The sequence below is a fragment of the Hyaena hyaena genome, unplaced genomic scaffold (assembly GCF_003009895.1).
Source record: "Hyaena hyaena isolate Hyena2069 unplaced genomic scaffold, ASM300989v1 scaffold_48, whole genome shotgun sequence".
NCBI lineage: Eukaryota > Metazoa > Chordata > Mammalia > Carnivora > Hyaenidae > Hyaena > Hyaena hyaena.
In genome coordinates this window covers 3,449,343-3,471,614 of record NW_024080680.1, presented here as the reverse complement: position 1 = coordinate 3,471,614, position 22,272 = coordinate 3,449,343, and the positions used below count along the sequence as shown (strand labels likewise).

Below are 22,272 nucleotides of genomic sequence, written 5' to 3'. Positions count from 1 at the left end.
ATATTTGTTTCATATAAGCTGTTAAGCGGGCCTCCCAGAACGACCACTAATTGAGAAAACCATATTGCCGAGGCAAGCGACAAATTTATACTCTTGATTTAGGGTCCGTCTACAACTTCTGGCGGGCCGCTGGGACCTTTTCTTTTCTCCCTAAGCTCAAGCCACAACGGAACCCAAATAAGAACGTGGTTCTGCCATTCCTCCTTTTCTTTTATTCCTTTTAAGCTTTCATTCTTCTTGATATTTGTATTTTAACCGCTTCTCTTCCAAACAAGGGAGGTAGGGCGTGTTGCTTTCCTTACATCTAATCCCTCGATGTGGCTATACTTTCTTTTCATCCATCCATACTACACACACACACACACACACGCACACCCACACACACACTTTCAAAATTTAAATAATTCTTTTCAAGGGAATGCCAAGTCTGTTTCTGCTGGGATAAAAGCACATCTCGTGCAGGAGAAAGTCGTGGCACCTCGAGGGTTAAAGCTATTTGAGGGGTTAAATATGCAATTACCTCCGACTAAAACCAGAGAGACATATAGATAAATAGAAGAAATGAAGTCCCCAGGTTCCCTTCAGAAGCCTTCATCACATTACTACCAGACAGAAACTCTTTAAGTACCATTTTCAAATGTTAAATCATTGTTCGCGCTGCACATATTCTCGCTATTCCTGGGGGAACAATATCTGAAGAGAGCGTGCTAACAAATGCAATCCTGTAAACAGGCATTTTTCCTCTTGTTGTGAGTACCTTTGTATCCCCGCTCGCGGCTCTGTCATCCATGCCTTCTCTCTGCTTTGAAGTTGAAGGAGTGAATGAACAGCATCATCTATTAGCCAGAGTGTGCATGGAGATTATAAATAAGAAATAAAAGTGACTTTCAGTACACTGCTTTTGCATTAGCAAGTTGCCTTCCCTCTGACGTCCTTCTGTCCTTCATACCTAACAACCAACAATCTATTAGAAACCTGCATTTCAGGGTTTCTTTCAGAGACAGAAAGAGAGAGAGAGAGAGAGAGAGAGAGAGAGAGAGAGAGAGAGAGAGAGGCCCAGCCTGGAAATCACGTCTGCTGGGATGGGGAAAGTTGTGTTGACGGGCACAGACCAGGGGTCTGGGCCTGGGCCCTGTGCACAGCTTTTCCCCTCCTTAATCCTTATCTTACAGATGTCCTTCAGGACGGGAGTCTGCTGATAGGGCTGGCTCTTCATTTACATTTTTCTGTTGACAAACAGAGTCCATGAATATTAATTATTCTGAAGTTTATTTGCAGAAAAGGCACTTTCTAATCCTTATCAATTATTTATTGAAACTCTCCCCCACCTAATAATCTCATTAACATTATTATACTAAGGCCAACAGCAAATATTCCTTTGATAAGTAACAACCCAACCCATATTTTTCCTGCAAATCTTATGTAGCCTCCTCGGCTTAATCATGGACAGCCCGGCTTTTGTTTCCAGGAAGCTCTATGTTAGTCCTCTTTTTTTTTTAATATAAAAGAAAACTCACATACAGGGCCTATTGTTTTCAAACAGAAAGTTTCTGATACACAAAAGCAAAAAAAAAAAATAAAATTAAGACACTAGAAAAATACACATATGCCTGCTTTTGTATCCCTGTCGGTTATGCGCAGAATTACTTAATGGAAACCCTCAGGGTCCCAAACCCCACAGTCAGGGAGTATGAGTGTCCCCAGGGGTAGGCATCAAGTCTGGGAACACGCGAGGGTCGGCAAGAATGTAAGGAAAATAAAAACCACGTGCCGATAATGAAGACGCCTTCTACTCAACAGAATGTTTCACTGCTTACAAAGCATTCTGACCTTTAATACCTCATTTGCTTCCCCTAACGGCCCTCTCAGGTGCACGGGGCAGTCATTATTCACTTGATCTTACCGATGAAGAAACTGAGAGCAAGGGACTGACTGCCTAAGGTCACAGAGCTACCAGGCAGCAGGGCAGGAGCTCTATTCTAGAAGGTTTTGCCTCCCAACTCATTCATTGATTCTGTCTTCAAAACTAGGATCTCCTCCAAGTTCCCTCTTGCTTCTTGACTCACCGTTGGTGTTTTACAAGACGGTCTTGCTTGAAATCTCAGATTTTAAAGACGGTGTTGTGCCTAGCGGTGGTCGTTAGGGGCTACACTTCCGCCAAACGACCAGAGCACCGAGTATGTAAAACAGAGCCTAAGTTTTGATTTAGTCAGAAATTAATGAGAAAACAAACAGGCATGCAATTTAAGAAGCAGAAGGAACCTTTGAGATGAGCTGGTTTCCAGAGGCTCAGAGAGTCAGTGACTTGCTGCACATTGCTGACTTCGACCCAGCCTGGCTGATACCCACGTCAACGTTCGGGGATGCTACGTGCAAGAGCCTTTGCATTTTCCAAACTTGAGAGGTCGCTTCTTTTCTTCCTTTTGATCCAGGGGTCAGCTTTTTTGTTTTCCCTTACCACAGAAGGAGCTTTCCCTCTGTTGCCTAAAAGAGGGAGTCAGGGGCGCCTGGGTGGCTCAGTGGGTTAAGCGTCCGACTTCGGCTCAGGTCATGATCTCACAGTTTGTGGGTTCGAGCCCCGCGTCGGGCTCTGCGCTGACAGCTCAGAGCCTGGAGCCTGCTCCGATTCTGTCTTCCTCTGTCTCTGCCCTCCCCCATTCGTGTTCTCTGTCTCTTAAAGATGATTAAGTGTTAAAATTTTTTTTTTTAAAGCATGAGTCAGTATTCCTAAAGATTTCCCCAAAACCATGACAGGGTTTGATAGGAATCATCAGCCAGGAAGGCACTTAACACCGTCTCAATCCCCAAGCCTCCATCCTGCCTTTTCTTCACCCGCATCGCCCAATCATCCTGATTTATTTACAATGTTTCCAGAGTAGAAAGTGCTTTTCTTTCACCCTGCATAAACACACTGCAAGCATAAACGATCTTTGGATGCAACATAGTAGCTGTTATCCCATTAAGTACACTCCACCCAAGATTTGGGACAAAACCTGACCCAAAGTCAAGAGGCGCCTTTGTACACTCCAGGCAGAAATCCACTAAAAGGCAAGACGACTGTGGGGAGGCAGGTGGTATCAGGCCGGTTCACAGTGACTGGGAGTGTCCACCAAGGAGTCAGAGGTTACCTCTGGCAAGTCTGGGAACAATGAGATGTGAGGACAAGGCCTGAAGTCATCTTACTGGGAACTGCAGGCATATTCTGGGAAGTCTCGGCTTCTTTTCTAACAGCATTTGAGAAAACGTGGGTTTGCCGGATAACCACAGCGAATGAGGCTTTAAGGAATGGGAATCGGGAAATAAAACATGGTCGTCAGGGTGAAACCGTTTTTTAGGAAGGAAGTGAAAAAACAAAAAGTCCGTATGAAGGCACGGCATGATTGACAGAGGAACTTTATCACCTGCTATACGACATTTTCCTTGGGCCACCATCTATGCGTCCTCTCTAGGAGAGCACACGACTGCCCGTGGACCAAATGCAGCCCTCTACTTGGTTCTGGAAATAAAGTTTTATTGGAACACAGCCATGCCCATTTATGTTTCATCTATGGCTGCTTTTAAGCAGAGCGTTTGGGAGAGAGACAGAAGAGCTGAAAGAGCCAAAGAATTTTAACATTTAAAATAAATGTAAATGTAAAGTTGGCTGAACCCTGCTCCAAAATGAAAACAGTGAAGAAAAATAACCACTTCCCAATAATCAATAAGAAAATTTTACAAGAGACGTACATGTACACACACACACGGTCACACACATATACCCTATATACTGAACACAGTTCCTGATGGTGTTTGGTAACCACAGGAATAAAGTTGCTGATTTCATCCATCCTGACAGATGATGGAAGGGCCGACATCATACTACACAAGATTGTTTTCAAACACATCAGGGGCGTCCATGCAAAAGTGAATCAAAGGACAAAGCCTTTATTTTGTCTGAGCTTAGTTTCTTCATCCATAAAATGTGAGGCTGGATTCATCTAAGGAATTTAAAAAATCCTGTGACTATACAGAGAAAGAGAAAGAAAAGCGAAAACACATATATTTGGGGAAGGGAGTGGAGGACGCAGGAGAATGAAGGACACGAGAGAGAGAGAGAGAGAGAGAGAGAGAGAGAGAGAGAGAACAGGTACTATCAAGGGAAAAGCGATAAATATATGTTAAAAGGACAAAAGTAAGTCATTTTCCTCATTCCTACAGGAGGTATGGAGTCTGCAAGAGCTTAACACCACCTCCTGCTAGGGGCTAGTGGTAGAAGGAAAGCTCTACTTAAACATAATAATGAATTAATAGATCAAGGTTCTTTGGATCCTCCTGGAGAGGAGGTGAGAGCCTGGGAGGAGACTGGGCAGAATGGAATCCACTTTGGGCTTGCAAAGCAGGCTGAGGTGTGAACATCCGGGCTACCTGGAGATATGCATTCACTTCTGCTTCTTGTACTGAGAAGTGAAATAGCCTGATTTTCTTCTCCAGCCCATGTGTCTCTTTTTTGCTATGACAACACAGATGCAGCTATGGTGACACCTTCGAAGAACTGAGGTCCCTTCCCTCTCGAACAGCAGCCCCAAAGTGGGACATTTTCAAACTCTGACTTTTCTTTCAATAAAATGGCGTCAGCCTACTACTAGTCCACCGCTCTTGCCCAAAGCAGACGCAGTTTGTTTTTAAAGGTGAGAGAGAGATAAAGACAGATGAAGAAAGATGCACTGTGGCCTGGTATCTGGGCTTCTGTGTCAATCCAGAACAGGGGCCGACCAGCGTGCTAGCTACTTATCTCAATGATTAAAGCACGGACTGCGCACAATGAGTCGGCCATCTTCACAATATAAGCATGCACGTTTCCACAATCTCCCAAACCGGAAACAAACACAGGCTTTGCTGCCAGGGAAATGTACATAGTTTGACTTGTAGGTTATGAATCTTTAAAACTCCTACCATAAGCCCTATCGCACATCCTTCGCGAGTACTATCTTTTATTTATTGTGCTAAGCAATTGTTCTTTGTTGACTGGAGCGGGGTTGGATGTGAGCAAAGCAGGTGAGCCACGGCAACGTCAACACGAAATACCACTTGGGGACCAGAGGACACTTTGTCAACAGAGCTAATCACTCTTAAAGCAAAGTAACCTGCTCTTTTAGGTATTAAAACAATGAAAATAACCACGGTGACTTCAAAAGGACTAACTCATTCATCAGTGAGGCTGAGTGAATAATTTCCTCACGAAGCACAAGGTACCAGAAATATTTCATCCAGATACATTTTTGTGTGGTTGGGAAAGGGTCGAGCCTGTTATGTAATACTAAGAAAACAAGAAGGTATTTCCCCAGCTTGTCTGTCTGTGACAGCTGTTTGGGGCACCTGGGGAAAGTTTGCAAGTTTTAGGTCTTTCAGTTGCATGTACCCACACAGTAGAGCAATAAAGAGAAACTTGTCTGACCCAAAATGGCTGCTTTTAAGTTGACTATAAAACGTCTATTGCAACCCTCACAGCCTGCCGCTTATTACGTGCAGACTTATTAATAGACCCAGATTTCCCATTTCTTAAAGGCCAACACGTCCATGCCCTGGACTCGTGCAGGAGACAGCAGTCTGCAAAGCGTTCCATGTCGGAGGCGTGCATGGAAACCACCCAGGCTGGCTTTTTTGGCCGCGGCACCCTGTAAACCTCGCCGGGAGCCCCGCTAATTTCTAGTGTTTTTGGAGTGACACAAAGGCCTTCCAATCGACGTGTTTCAGGAACAGAAGGAATGATGATCAGCTCTGCCTGGGGGTGGCAGGCTTGGGTGTTGAGCCGAAGGACGCAGGCAACAGGTGTGAGGCATGATTCACCTCTGGAAATGCCAAGAAACAAACCCAGGCCGCAAGGCATTGTGGCTACCCAGTAAGGGTGGGCACAGGGGCTAAAAGTAAGGGCTTGGTCTGAAAAGAGGGCAGCGTGAAAGTGGAACGGGCCTGTCTAGAGGCACATTCAGCATTTTCTTCCTGGACTCAGCAAGTAAAGATGGGAGGAAACGGGCGAGTTCTGAAGGACACACCATTTTAGGGGGTTCACCACGGGGGAGGAGACCAAGGGAAATGGGAGAGGTCCTTGTAATGTGACCTGATCATCAGCACAGTAAAGGCAAGGAGAGAGGCTGGCATGCCATGGGCAAGGCCTCAGGCTGTGGGGCCCGGCAGATGTGGGCTGGAAGTGGGGCTTGTCTCAGGGATAATCTGTGTGAACTTGGGCAGCAAACTGAGTTTCTTTCTGTGAAGCGTAGGCATTTTAACAGTACTTAGCTCACAGGGTGTTTGTGAGAACAAATTGCCCTAATACAGGTACGAAGCACAAAGCTGGAAGAAGGCAGCTTGCAGTAAGTGTTACTACTGATATTACTAGGACTTCTCGTACCATTACTATTACTGGTATTAGTAGCCTTGACCTTTGAACAATACAGGTTTAAACTGCACTGGTCCATTCCCACCAGCTTTTCCCAATATAATACAGTGAAGTGCTGTCAATGTATTTTCTCTTCCTGGTGATTTTCTTGGTAACATCCTCTTTTCTCTAACTAAGTTTATTTGGGAGAATTCAGTACATGATACATATAATGTATAATATGTGCCAATCAACTATTTATGTTATCAGTGAGGCTTCTGGTCAATGGTAGGCTATTAGTTACGTTTTGGGGGGAGTCAGAAGTTACATGCAGATGTGCAAAGGGCGGGTGCCACTAACCCTCACAGGGTTCAACAGTCAACCGTGCTGACAGCTCGGAGCCTGAAGCCTGCTTTAGATTCTGTGTCCCCCTCTCTCTCTGCTCCTCCCTGCTCGTGCTCACTCTCTCTCTCTCAAAAATAAAATAAACACTCAAAAAAATTTTTAAAGTAATTTTTAAGAAAGGAGTCCAAATATTGACTTAGCTGGCAAAGCAGGGGTAAGGAGGGGAGGGGTAAAGTTAGGAAAATAGCATTCATCAGTCCATAAACTATGAAATTTGAAATTAAGAACATAAAGTTTCCCCTAAAGCTATAAACACTAAACACAAAATGAAGATGAAAAAGTGAACCATCACAAACCAACCAACCTTAGCCCTAACCATTCCCACTGATAACATGATGGCTAGCCATGTTTTGTTAAGATCAAGTTCCATGGTAGGAAGTTACATCTTTTCAGGGATATGCAAAAATGTGAAGGAGTGATTCAGGAAAAAAGAAAGAGAAGAGAAAGGCTAAGTCCGTCACCAAAACGTCTATAGTTGCCACCTCTGTAAATCAAGACTAGAGGCAATACAGTTTCTTCTTTCTCTGCCTTCCTAGCTGCATCTTCTAATCTTTCTACAATGAACGTGTAATTAATTGTGTAGTAGAAAATTCGAAATTATTTGGTATTCCATTTTCAATTGAAAACATCTGAATTACACCCAAGCCTTCCACAGAGCCAGCACAGAGGATTTCACTCTCGGCTCTGGCGCAGGGGATATTTTGTAGGCGCTGGCAGAGTGAAGTGACTGTCTCGGCACCTCTTCCAGCACATTCCGCAGCCATTCCCTAATTGTGCCACAGTCAAATGCTGCCAATATTTTATGGGAGTCTCACAAAAGGCACCTATAGCTAGTTATACTCACAAATGGGAGGGCCCCCTAAAATTCTGCCAAAAAAAATCAACTTCTCTCCCCCCATTCTTAATTCTTGAGAAACTTCTCCCAGCCTTCCAGAATAAGACAGGCTGCAGGAGTCAAATATTATCTCAGACTCGAACCTAAAGAGGGGGCTTGCCAGACAACAGCCTGGGGAAGCCACTGGTTAAGGCGCAGTGTGTAATTATTTGCTATCCTGGTTCTAGATGCTAATCCCATAGAAATTACAGAAGGAGGGCAGTAAGGAGCACTAAGACAGAAAAATCATTGCCATGTGTAAAAACTTGTATGTTAAAAAAGAAAATGCAGGCACAAGAATTTAGCCAGAAAAAAAAAAAATAGACATGCCAATAAAAAAGCTGCTTCTTAAAATTTGGCTGGGAGTGTCCTTCCCTCCCCAATGGACACTCTTAGTAAAGAAAACATGGTTGGTTTTTTCTCCCTTGCCTGTATTTGATTTCCAATTAAAATTAAATATAAACTGAAACGCCACCTGGATTTTAGCAAAATCCAATCCCCGCCCTCTACCGCTCCTTTTTCTTAAAAGAAGAACCTGGGCTTACATATACAAACATTTCGCTAAATGACCCGTGGCAAATTGCGTAATGCCAGTAAAAGTTGTGTTTTTTAAGTTATGAGCCCCAAAGATTTTATCTGAAATAAAACCCTGATTCAATTCAGATTCTGGAGGCAAACTGTGTCCTTAGCTCTGCCTCTAAATTTAAAACATTTGTAGTAGGGCCCCTTTAGTAACGTTGCTAGTAGGTATGTGGGAGAAATTCTGTATTTATTAAGATATATGTTTTCTTTTCTAAAACGGTAAATTGGGGCACTAATTGCCTACAAGAACTGATTCTCTGCAGTCTTCCTATAGTGGTCAGTTTCTAAATGAAGAGTGTGATTGTCAAATCGGACGGTGCCCTTATTCCAATTAATTATCTCAATGAAAGAAGACACAAGAAGTCGGGAATTCATGGAGGAGGGCTCTCCTTGGAGACCGCTAACATGAATTTACTTCTACAGTGCTCTAAGGTGATCACGTTTAAATATAAACGAGATGGAGTACGTGGTGGAGTATATGCTAAAGAACGGGACCATCTTAAGAAACAAGTTGGTTCCAGGGTGCCTGGGTGGCTCAGTAGGTTGAGCATCTGACTCTTGACAGGGTCATGATCTCACGGTCTGTGAGTTTGAGCAGCCCCACATCGGGCTCTGAGCTGGCAGCATGGAGCCTGCTTGGGATTCTGTCTCTTTCTCTCTGTGCCTCCCCTGTTTGTGCCCGTGCACGCACGCACTCTCTCTCTCTCTCTGTCTCTCAAAATAAATAAAAATTTGAAAATTAAAAAAAAAAGAGAGAGAGAAAGAAACAAGTTGGTTCCTGCCTGGTTTGTAACTTTGGATCCTTAAGATTTCAGCCCTGCTTTTTCCTTGCCCTCAAAAGATGCTGAGCAAGCACAATACTAGCGTTGAGAGCACTATATTTAAAAGGCCTGACTAGTGTGCTAAGGCCTATATATATGTATATACACACATATATATCTACATACACGTATGTATACACATGTATACTGTATATGCATACACATATGTATACTGTATCTGTGTTTATAATGTGTATATAATATATATGTATATAATATACATCTATATAGCATCTATATATATCTAGAAATTATCTCTATATAAATCTAGAAATTATCTCTATTAGCCCATTTTACAGATGAAAAAAGTAAGGCTCAGAAAGACTGGCAAAACTCACCTGCCTTCATGCATTCAGTAAGTAGCAGAAGTGGGTTCTGAACCCTTGTCAGGAGGTTTCCAAAATGGCTTACCTGAAATGTTTCTCCTGCATGTCCAGACACCGAGGCAGTGAAATGCGTCTCTAGTGGTAACAGCATGCACTGGGTAAGCAACTAAGCACATTGTGTGTGACTGCAACACAACGATGAAGTCCACTGCGCAAGGAAACAGGCTGGCTCCGGCCCACGCTTCTACAAGTTTCGCCTTTGGAGCGGTTCTCAAAATTGGAGCCCCCACCCAGCAGCAAAGAACGAGTTAGAAGCCTCAGAAATGCAAATTCTTGGGCCCCACTGCAGATCCACGGAATAAAGTCCTCTGGGGGTAGGTCTACCAGTATGTTTGAAGATGCCCTCCAGATGATTGCAATCCACATAAAAGTCTGAGAACTACTGCAGAACGCTATATGCTATACGACCTCTCAGTAAAAGTGTCCCCCAGAATCAGAGGGTATGATTATCTTAAGCCTCCTGACACCCAGCGCCATGGTGCCCCCGGAATGGGCTGCACTAACTTGCACTCCCATTAGCCACGAAAGGGAGTGCCAGCGTTGTACGTATCATTTCTTATAAACTTTGCTGATTTAGCAAAGGTCTTCCAAGTAATTTATAGTGTTTTTTTACTTATAAGAGTTCAAGGGTGCATAAACCTGACGATTTCATTTGAGTAGATCTAAAATGGCTCTTAGAACCTATGCACAGTGCTTTCTATGACCTTACTTCCCAGAGTTTTCTTCAGAGCTGGCATTTATCGTGCTACATTTAAGATATCCAAGAACTAATTCCAGGGACACACTGGTAAGCATTTAGAGCCAGAAGAGGAAACCTTTTCCAAATTAAAGATAGGTTACTAATGTACTTAACATTAATTAAACACAGAAAAATTGAGGAACATTTGTCAAAACACTGAACCAGCAAGCAAATCTAATTAACATGCAGTATGGACTGTATAGTGTTTTAATTGGGGGGTAGGGGGTTGGGGCAGGATGCACATGAAATGCGCTGCAAAATTACACACAAACACACGCCTAAATGCACACTTTTCAGAGCAAAGGATGCTGGGGGTTCATCAGATTCACAAAGGAGGAACCGTAAACCTGCAAAATGTATGCGTGATGGAATTAAAGATGGGGCCCAAGCTAGAGAAACCCTCCCACCTGGAAGACAAGAGATTTTCACTAATTGTGAGACTTCATGATAAGTCATCTGGTCACAAGCTTAAAACCCATAAGAAGTAAGAATGTAAAACAAAGAAGAAAGGCGGAAGGGAGAAAAGACAAGGCCGTGCATTTCTAGGAGAGGCTGCCAGTTCAGAAGTAGCTGGATTGAGCAAATACCTTGCAATTTGACGGCTATTTTTAAATTAGGTATTAGGATTTCGCTCATTCTTAGCTCTATGACAAACAGAGGCGAAGCAGCTAACATTCAATCTAAGAAAGTATACAAAATATGGACAGCACCAACCAAATGACCAGCCTTGTCAGGCTCCATCTAATCTCTGGAGATCATACACTCAACTCAGGCAATGGTCTGTGTAAACAGACAGGCCCCAGACCATTTCCTGGAGACCAATAAACTCAGATGCTGGCGTCCAGTATAAACGACTTCTCCTCGCCATATACTTGCAGTTGCTCCACAGTGGAAATCCCCCTTGCTCATCCCCAAATTAAAAACGGCAAAGATACACCCCTTGGGCATTTAGGTCATAAACCAAATCCGTAAAAGCCTAGCGTCCACCTTCTATCCATTACCTCCCGACCGAAAGGGTTAACTTACATCAGACGGTGTGCATGTGATGACTTACAGTTTCCTAAATTGTACCAAGGTCTTCCGAAATCTTACCAACACAGATAACAAATAAACTCTTCCTCTCTGGGTTACTGAAGATTTATGGCTTCAATCACTCATCTGTTGATTACTCACATGCATCTCTTCTACAGCTTATCTTCATTTGCTTTGAAATTTTTATTGATATTTAATGCCTATGTTTATGTTCTGTTCCACTACAATTAGATTATAAGTTTTATGAATTCAGGGAGATATTAAGGGTATTTCTTCATATCTTCTGGGACTGTGAACATAAGATATGTTTGTTTTTATGTTAATTTTCTTTGGTAAGAGAACCATGGAGAAGAACATCTGCTCTTTGAGTAACTCAGTGTCCAAACCTCCATTTCCTTAGTGGGGTGGCTGATTGTTCTTCTAACCACCAATAATACCAAAACATTTAATTTGTAAAATGCATTCAGTTAAATGATTAGAAAGAAGCTGTGGAGATATGACCGAACCAATGAGTGACTTTACCACTCCAGAAAAAGCAAGACAAAGTCATCCACTGTGATACATTTATTTTTTGAGGGATGATCTGGAAAGGAATGACAAATGATCCCTCAGCTTTTCACTTCATATAAAAAAGAGAAGGTTCTAAGGGTGTCTGGGGGCAGGCAGCTGGTTAGGGGTCCAACTTCGGCTCAGGTCATGATTTCTTGGTTCGTGGGCTCGAGTCCCATGTTTGGACTCTATGCTGACAGCTCAGGGCCTGGAGCCTGCTTCAGATTCTGTGTCTCCCTCTTTCTCAGCCCCTCCCTAACTTGTGCTCTGTCTCTTTCTCTCTCAAAAATAAATAAACATTAAAAAAAAAAAAACCTTTCTTTTTAAATGAAAAGAAGAGTCGAAGTTTCTAGAAGGCAACTCTTGCCACATTTGCCATTTACATTCAGGGGTCAATAAATTTTTTCTGAGCTATACATTCTCTGTTGCAATAACTCACCTCTGCTGTGGTAGGAAGAAAGCAGCTACAGACAACAGTAAAGCAAGAGGGATGGTGGTGTTTCAACCAAACTTTTTTTTTCTTTTAGTCCAAGAAGGCAATTTATTAAATCGCAGCTCTTCAAGGAAGGGCTGAAGAGACACACCGCTGGAAAGGCAGGTAAGCTAGCAAACAGCAAGAACCAGCGTAAAAGGTTGTAAAAGGGTGTTGGGTTCATATGGAGGATAACAAGAGTCAACTGCAGACAAGTCCTCCCTCCAGCCCCTGCTCTTCACTCTTTCTAGCACTTTCTTTCTTCTTCCGTGAGACACTTAAATGTTCTGAGTCTGTTTACTAAAATGGAAATGATGATATCTACACCTCATTGGGTCACTCAGAGTATTAACTGAGATAACACGATGCAAAGAAAAAGAATACCACAGGGCTCAATAAATGTCAATAAAGCCTTTCTTCAAAAAGATAGGTGGCAGGCCTGATTGAGTTTGGCCTTCTGCCTTAGTTCACCAGCCCTGGTATAGTCTGCAGCTTCAACACAGTGCTTTGTACCTAGAACCTGCCCAGTCAGGATACTGAGGAAATGGTTGAGACGAGTTTAAAATATTTCCAGAATAGAACTGTGACAATCCTAATTGGGACTATCACATTGTCAGCTTATGCATGATGCCTCTTCCTCTCTGCACATGTTAATGACACAGTCGGTCTTTCTGTAAACGCACACGGCATACCCATGTCATACCGAGCGCAAACTCAGAGTTGGTAAGAGGAGTGTATATCCAATGAGATAATCGGAATATAATAAAAATGCACATAAAGACATTTTCACTTACTACTTTCGGATGTTGAATGCCTATTGAGTTGAAATGGAAATAGCATGAGTAGAACGAGAAAAATGAGGCAAGGTAAGCAATATTATCGCAGTATTATTTATCGTACACATTAGGATCAAAAAGAGTCAGGAAAGATGAGCATTATGTCATTCTCTCCCAGTCTTTAACCTTGTAAAAGGTTGTTGGGTTCGTATGGAGGATAACAAGAGTCAATGCAGAAAGCTATAAAAATGGAACTGTGTCTTACCGTGCAACCTTGAAAAATTAATACTTAATAATTATCATCATAAAAGACTGCTTCTGCCCTGTTTTAGGATGTTACATATTATTTCATTAAATTTGTCCAAAACTCTTTCTCCCTTTGGCTCTGAGACACATGGCTCTGCTCTTGAAAAGCAAAAGACATTTTCCGCACAATTTTCCCTCTACTAGAAAGAGGTATATTGTGCCCTTCAGTGAACATAAAATTGATATTATCATCTCTTAGTTTATATCTCACTACTTAACCTTCAGATTAAAAGTTATTGGATTTGAATGACTCAGAAGACACCATGTCACCTTCCCTTCAACGTGGAGACAGGGGACTTGGGGATGAGAGAAGGTACAGTGATAAAAACAAGGATTTCGGATCAGCTGACACTTCGCCTTTTGACAGGCAGCGGTGATGCTGACGACTCCTTGTGGTTGTGCGGATGATGAGCTGAGTGACAAGTAGTCTACTTGGAGAAACTTTGCTGGAGATGAATCTGTGTCAGGAAGTTAATTTTATTTCGGGTACAGTGGAAAAGGAGCAGACTAAAAATAGGGATAAAAGAGTTAATTCAAGGAGAACCTTAGGGTTGCCACCTTTACAAAATCCTACCTCTTGTAAGCAGAAGAGACTGGAAAATATCCTCTCAGAAGGATTAGAGGGAACAGAGCTTCCTTCCCGGCATCTGCCTCTATCCAAGGGCTCAACTTAAACACACAAACAAGGCCTTGACATCCCTAAGCAGTTTAATCTATACCCCGTCAATGAGTCTGCCGACAGCAACAGCCGTTTAATAATTACACGTTGCATTTTTCCAACGAAAGAAACACAACATGTGCCTCCTTTCACCTTAAAAAACAAATTCATTCTAAGAAGCTTGTGTCAATAGGAAACAGACTTTATCAAAGATCTAACTTTGTAGTTTTGTTCTCCAAAAGAGATTAAGTCCGTTCCATGATCAATAGGAACACAAGCAGTTTATCAGCATTTCCCATGTGACTTTTGGAAGATATACTCATTAGTAACTGGCAAAGGCTAAAGGGAAAATACTTGGTAAGTTTAATCCGAATAAACATATACAATCAAAATAGTGAGTTTTAGCGAGAGAAGAGGATGCTGTTTTTTTTTAAATAGCCTTTAAGCAAAAAAAGGACTTTCTAAAATAAGTACACTCCTTATTTACAAATTATGTGTGTGCTTTATCACAGCACAATAACCAAGCAGGGAGAGGTAAGAAAGGAGGCGGGTTCTCCTCGACACCCTTCTCTTCTGTTCCACGATGCCACCATTTTGCCAGTCATTCAAATGGGAACTGCTGACCTATCTCTCCTAAGCGCCGCTGCTCAATGTTTCCACATCTCCTAATTCAAAAGACCCTGTTGATTTTCCAATACTCCCCTCAATGATCTCTTGTGACCATGGCCTTCCTTTCTCTTCCTACTTCACTCATTCACAGACTGTGTCAAAGAACTGCTCAAGGTCAGGTCCTGTGCTGTGTGCTGGGAGTCATCAGGGATGAGACAGGGCCATCCCTGCCCCTGAGGGGCTTACAGATGACCAAGGGATTCAAACGTAGGAGGAGAAAGGCCGAGGGCCAGGGGGGAGAGGCGGTCAACAGAAGCGAGCCCCCAGTGAAACGAGGTGAGGGCTAGCTCCCCATTACCAAATTCAGGCCCAACTGCAAGAGCCTTTTGGATGCTATTCATCTTTCAAGGATCTCCTTCTTTCCAAGGCAGGCCAGTCCCCACCTTGTAATTTACCTTCAGCACCCCTCCTCTGGGATGGCCTTCCTTCCCTGCTTGGAAACCTCCCCTGCGTTAGAAACCCAAGCCTACAGCAAGCTGACCCCAGGTAACTGTCAAACCACCTCCCCAAAGCTCCTGTCCTTGCATTTCAGGCTGTACGCAAATCAATTCCAAATTACTCTACCATGCTTTCCTGGTGTCTGTGCTATCTCCTTACACACAGGCCGGCACCACACAGATTAGTCCCATCAAAGAAGAGGCAACCAATGAACAAACGAATTTCAAGAACTCCAAAGCTAAGCAACAAGGTGCACAAGGCGTCTTCTAGGGTAGCACATTTATTAGCTCACTTGGAGCAAAGGTGAGGCCAGGCCAGTATGTGAAACTCTCTCTGCCACATTTTCTTGCAGAGAGGTGAAAGAAAAAAAAACGTGGCTGCATTTCTCTGAAGCAAATCAAACACAGTATTTAGCGAAGGGTCCCTGGAATGTTACAAGTAACACTTCATAATTACAATAGATTTGAGTTCAAAGACCAAGTGATGAAAAGAAACTTTCTAATACCGGGTTCAATTCCCTGTATAAACTTCCCTTTGGTTGCTCCGTCTAGCACTTGCATTTATATTGCTATTCTACTTTGTCATAAAAGCAGTCACCTTGTAACCCTTTTTATCAAGTAATCTATGCGCTACCTAAAAGGACACTCGACTCCATCAGTGGAGTTATAGGTTTACATTATACAAACATACCAATTCTGCCTGCTCAGCACCACGTGTCAATAGGCACAAGCAGTTGCGCAACAGCAAAGTAGGATCCTTGCCTTCAGAGAACAGACAGGAGCCTGCCACTTGTGGCAAACGACGCCAGCTCATCTGTCAACAAATCGCCATTCAAGTCATACCTCCTGAAAGTTCAAACACAGACTTCTGAGCAGACAAGAGATAGAGGGTGGTGGTATTATTATTGTTGTTGCCGTTGTTGTTGTTGTTGTTCTCGGCTCACAGATCGCGGCTTCAGATTACCTTCTCAAAGTAGTGACGCCTTAGCTTCAAGTCCAGAGGGCACTTGGCTCAGGATGAAACGTGGGATCTGGGGGTTCTATTCCAAGCTCTCTTATGCACAGGTCTCGCTTTTTGTCGTTTCCCAGGCCAGCTTAACTTTCAGTGGAGAAATTAATGACACACAAGTGTTTAGTAATCGAAACTTGAAAGGACCTCATACAAGGCTCACGTCGCAAGTACATACATCTTTGGCAATATTTTGATGGAGAAGGAGGTCCAGACTTACAGAGCAGAAAACTAAATTTAGCATTCAGGGTGAAACAGACCTCTTCCAGGAGGAGCCACAAAAGGAAGTGAGAAAAAGTGGGAGTCTCGTATTATTATCTGAATTCCTGTCTCCATTTTATCTCCGTGTGTTTGCATGGTTTGCACTAACGTTTCGGTGGCACCGATTGCTACTCTATATATACTTTTGATCATCAATACTTTCTGTAATATTTGGACTCCACATTGTGTTCAAACAGCAGTGAATCTAGGGAGAGTGAGCCCTTTAAAATTAGGGTTTGAATCTCACCCGCCAGGGAAGGAAGGTGCTAGCCCGCATCACAATGCCTGTGCCAATGAGGGAACTTAGGAAATATTAATAATCCCTTCTTCTACATTCCCTTCCAGAAGCTTCCGTCATTGGACACAGAAATGCTGACTATCTTTTTCCCTTGCAGTGGCATCAAAAGACCCTCCTTTCAGACACAGTCCCAGGCAGCTCCAATGCAAAAGGCCACTTGAGGGCATTCCTAACAATGTTAAATAAAGCAACGTTTCACAAAGGGAAGAATGGTAAGGCCCAACTGGCTACTGCCAACTGTCCTTCATACCAGTCCGCACCTAATCACTTGAACTTCCTTCTACAGAGTGAGGAATGAGGCGGGCGATGAACGCTATAAAGGCAGCATGGTTCCCACAAAGGAATATGGGGAAGAATGAGAAGCACAGAAATGTTTTCTTCCCTGTGAGCTTACTGGCCATCTGAACACTGACAGCTACTAATTCCAGGCACTGTTTTCCATAGAGGCACTTAAACCTGAAAACGATAGCAGGACAACCTCTCTCTTTTGCTTACTCTCCACTAGTCATTTCAGTAACAACAACAAAACGAAGAGATTCATTCTGCCATTTTGAAAGCGAAGAGGAGAATTTTTAATTGCCGTATATTGGTTTATGCTCAAGCGTTCACGAAGCTCTGGTCATGACGGTTTGGTTTCTCACATTCAGAGGACCCCAGGATACAGACTCATGATTCTCCCGTGCCTCTTGGAGAGTGTATTTTCCACATCCTCTGTGAATGTCCACAGCCAGATTTCCTTCTTGAGCTCTCTCACACTCGCCCTGTTTCTCTGGGCTTCTCTGGCCCTGGGCAGGGACTCATCTTTCACCTCACTCCCAAAATGCTACCCACCGAATCTTTCCTCCCTCTCGTGATGTTTCTGAACACACCTGGTCTTTATACCTCTCTTAAGCCCTCAGTACTCGTTCAAGGTTTTCTTTTTTTTTTTTACATTAATAACAGGAAGCATGTACACAGATACGTGCGTTGACGGTACGTACGCATCTTTCTGGCCAACAGGTCCAACACCTTATGCCAAATGTCAAAGAACCAATGTCAGTGGATGAGAGGACTACTTCACTTATTCACACTCTCTAAAGAATCCATATTCAAACCCCATATACGGTTTATCTTTTTGTTTTCTGTTTTTCTCACAGACCAACTCTCAACTGCCCTCCTCCTAGAAAACAATGGCCACACCTCAAAACCACGGCAACTAAAGCTCTCTCTATACTGATTTGCAGACAATAAAACTGCCAGGTGGTACCCAAAAAAAAAACCCCATCATTAAATGGAATGTTGTTAAGAAATAGCTGTTTTATTTAACAGCTATTCATTTTTATTGAATAAACATTTTCTAGTATGCATTCTGTTAATTGACCTGACAGCATATGCTGTATATGGGGAAACTTCTAAACATTATGCTCTATGTAATATGCTTATCTGAAAAAGCTCTCATTTGCAGCAATATGGAAATAAAATTCTGCTTTCTAAAATTCAAGACTTTTAAAACGCATTAATCCACACAGTTTACAAAATTGCTCTGGACATTTTAAAATCCTTTCTTTAGGAAGAAAAAACTTGAGTAATTGGTAATAGTATTTGTTGCTGAGTTTCCTAATGGAGTAGTGCATCTCCGATACAGAACTTTTACAGACCCGGAGACCGGGCAGGCGTAAGAGGAAATAAAAAGCAGTTATGGTATCGGGTGAAGAATGACCCGGTGGCTCAAAGAGATGTTCGGAAACTCTATCAAATTATATGATTAGAAAACTATTGTTCTAATAGTTTCAGGGCCTGGAGAGAAATCGGGCTGAAACAGTACAGAGATAATACGTTTAGTTCCAAGGAAGGAAGACAGTTGCGGGGGGGGGGGGGGGGGGGGTGTTGGTGAGCTCCACCAGCTCATGGCGGCACCTCTCCCTGGGTGGTGGCTTCTGAGTGATGATGGCACCTTGGAGAACCACCAGAGCCACTGCCTAAAGGGCCACGAAGGAGTGCCTGTTGCTGGGTGGGAGCTGGGGCCGACTGGACAGCTGCAGGCTTGCTGACTTCAGGAGCAACTCATCCACTAACAACTGCTGCCCTCATAGGGGTCCTGGTCTACGGCAGCCAGGCCTTGTGGTTTCTCAAGAGAAGATGGAAAAGCCAGATGCCCCCCACGTTTCGAGGCTTTCAGCTATGCACATTTTTTTCCTAACTATTCTGTTTGGACCTAATGTAGCCAACCTACAGACCGATTCCAGCACAGAAGTTGCTCATTCCACAGCTAATCTTTGTGAAAGCTCTCCGTTCTGAAAGGGCACTTGCTATCATTTGTAATTATCTTTGGTAATAAGAATCAAACACGGAAAGGCTTGCATTTATTTAAAGTCCTGGCACTAGGTAAAAATTCTCCCTATATCATCAACGATGGCACTGGTGCAACTGGAAAATCCTATAACGTTCAGTGTTACACGCAGCATAATTAACTCATTTTCATACCAAGCCCTTTTAAGCCACATCTTTTTGTTCCATGGGCTTCTAACATATCTTACAGTTCTAATTCTCTTCCACTGTCCTACATTAATCAAAGCTGTAACCCCTGTTGTCTTTGTGCTACAGAATCAGAATGTGCCCCTGGCGAGGAATGGGGGAAAAGTCAACAGGAATTAAATTTCAGTGCAACTGTTTACTCAACTGTGGCCTGCAGTTATTGAAATTTTATCCGTGGTTTTGTGTGACTACCGCAGTAATGAATTCAGCATGGCTGTGATTTTCTCACTGCTGGTATTCTCACTTCAAGTAAAAACCTGTAGAATAAGAATGACGAAAACAACCCAAGTCCATCACGTTGGCCCCCACGTTTCTCGAAAGTGCTTAATTGTTGCAGTTTTCAGGCTCGAAAGATGCTGTGATAATGCTCGTCCCGCGAAACGTGTCTCAACACTATAGTGTTTTTCTCAGTTCGTCTACAGAATTTCTTGTCCTCCAAAAACCTGTTAAGAACTTCACTGTACACTCGGAGGGGTCGAACAGCTGTCAGTATTTTATTTTAAAAGACTGAAAAGGCCTGCCAACCGCAAGATGTAGGGTTTTAGCCACGATGGTAAACCCAACTACTCGGTTTCCTCCTAAATCGTATCAATGACAAATAAAAATAAAACTGTTACAAAAAGTATTTAAAAAGAGTCTCAAAGTGCAACCAAAAGGTTCTGACATCCCTAACAGCCTATTTTTCAACGTGGTCACAGCTAAGATAAAGAGGGGAGGTGTGTAAATAACTAATTTTTACTGATGGTTTTTAAGGAAGATGCTGTTAAAATGCACTTTCGAAACTGTCTTCTATGAGGCCAACGTGTTGTTGCTGTTATTGGTGTAGGTATGTGTGCGTGCCCGTGTGTGCGCATGCATGTTGATGGTATAAAGACTTTGGCTGACTTGCTACTTTAAGACAGTAAATTATTGGGGTTCCCTGGGTGGCTCAGTCAGTTAAGACAGTAAATTATTTTCAGTTTTTCATATAAAACCCCAAAGAAGGGAACTTCCCGTTTATTTAATGTACCCTAAATACTAAGTATGTGGAGTTCACGCCGCATAGGTCAAGAGCCCCACCTCAGCTGGTCCATAATGACCCAGGTGATCTTAGTCTCTGTAGGGTAAGGGCATAGAAAATGGCACTCCAAAATGCCAACTGTTCCTTCTCAATAACCATAAATATCCGAGAACACCACAAGAACGATACATACATACACAGGTACCTTTCTACCATTTAAGGATATGTTCTGTGAACCTCGGTGGTTAGAATCCAGCTATTTGCATTCATTTAAGTGCACAAACGTTGCACACAACCTGCATCGTGAGTCCCAGCTGATGAGATAACCAAGGTGCATGCACAGAAGGGTCTGGGCTACCCGTGAGAGAGGCCAAGTCACTCAGATGAAGCCTCCTGAATCAGGACCTCATCCCGTCTGTTACTTTCCCTTTCTTTCTCTCCATTGTCTACCTTTCCCCCAGCAGGTCTCATGGTCTTAGATCAACGTCACTAACTTCTAACAGACTAACAACGTAATGATTCTTTGTATTTTAAAAAATTCTTAGCAAGGGGAAAACAAAACACGCTGAGAGTCTGGCAAAGGCTCTATCATCTAATACAAAAAGGGATTCCCTTTTACTTCTCTGATACAGATTCCAAGAACATAGTTTGAGAAAAGGTTCAGCCTCCTCCTCCTCATCTCCCAACTATTTGTTTGTCTCAGAAAGGCCCAAAGACGCATCGTTCTTTTTTCAGCCTTTTGCAAAGGTACCTTAACTACGTACTGAATAAACGAATCAAGGACTCAAATGGAACAGAAAGCATCCATTATCATTCACAAAAACAAATCCTATTTCCTGATCCCAAGAGACGCTGGAGAGGCAATCCTGTCCCTGAGTGGATGCTATTTACTGACTTGAATTTCCCTCCACCCTTTGGCCACACAACACCACTTTCTGGGTCACCTTTACCATTTGGAAACATTTAATCACACCGCTGCCATGCCTGCAAAGAATGTGACAAGAAGGACTGTGTCCCAATTGATGTGCATTTTGGGGAGCCATCAATAAGAGGTCATTGAAACCATTAACAGGATTTAGCTACACACCAACTGCTGTGTGTCCCCAAGTCACATACATTGGTGGCCCGGACCCCTAACTTCCTACAGGCAGCATGTCTGTGCTACTGTTGTTTCTTATTTACCCACGTCAGCCTGGGTTGCTGTTCTCCTTTTTCTCCTACTCTCTCTAGGATCCCTTATTTTGTGCCTTTCTTCACAAGGCTTCACAAGCCTGTTTATTATTATTATTACTGTTTAATTCAAGCACAGGGACCCATTCTCCCGAAGAGACATTGTATTCCCAGTAGGGCACCTTCCCGCGCACACAGTTCGGGCTGGGGGGGGGGGGGGGGGGGGGGGGGGGGGGGGGGGGGGGGGGGGGGGGGGGGGCGGGGTGGAGGAGGGGCGGGTGCCCTGGGTGGAGGGGGTCCATCCACCTCACGGTTACCAAGCGCCCCCCAGGAAGGAGCCGGGGTGGGGGAACTCCCAAGGACTCGAGAAGAAGCAGTCCCCGCCAATGAGCGGCGGGGCGGGCGGACTGCCAGGCCGGGGAGCGCGCGAGCGCGGAAGGGCTGCGGGGAGCGCGCGCCCAGGGCGCAGGGCACGCGCCGCGGGCACAGTACCTGCTGCTGCTGTTGCTGCACGTGCGCGAGGTCGGCCGCCCCCGCGTCGGCGGCCGGCGTCTCCCCGTTGGACCGCCCTTCGCGAAGCCCGGCGCACGGGAGCAGGTGGTTGCCGCCGCTCGACCCGTTCTGGATGGCTGAACCGTTACTTTTTGTCTCAGTCCCAGATTCTTGCATCATGACTCAAAAACCTGAGAGAGGGATTTTCGGGGAGGGGGGGGTGGGGGAGCGGGGGAGAAAGAAAAAAGCAGCTGTTAAAACAGTTGTCGCGCACCCGGGGACGGGCCCTGCCCGCCTTCCAAGCCACCGAACTCCGTAAGCAGTTGTCATTTTCTTTCACTCGGCCTGGCCATGCCAGCGGCCCAGTCCCCTGGTTTTTTGAGGACGGAGGTGTCAGGCCAAATGCAAGTTTTAGTAGTAAGCAGTCCTTTAAATAGGCTTTTCCCCCTTAGGGGGGAGAACAAAGA

General features: G+C 43.9%; 1 protein-coding gene across 1 annotated transcript in view; it reads right to left on the bottom strand.

The window, feature by feature from the left end:
• The window catches only part of FOXP1 (forkhead box P1), a 597,016-nt gene that overhangs the window by 213,247 nt on the left and 361,497 nt on the right, over positions 1-22,272 (bottom strand). The window contains exon 5 of the mRNA XM_039230557.1: positions 21,806-21,996. Coding sequence (XP_039086488.1) covers positions 21,806-21,985 — 180 coding nt within the window. The 5' untranslated portion in view covers positions 21,986-21,996. The remainder of the gene's footprint in view (positions 1-21,805; positions 21,997-22,272) is intronic.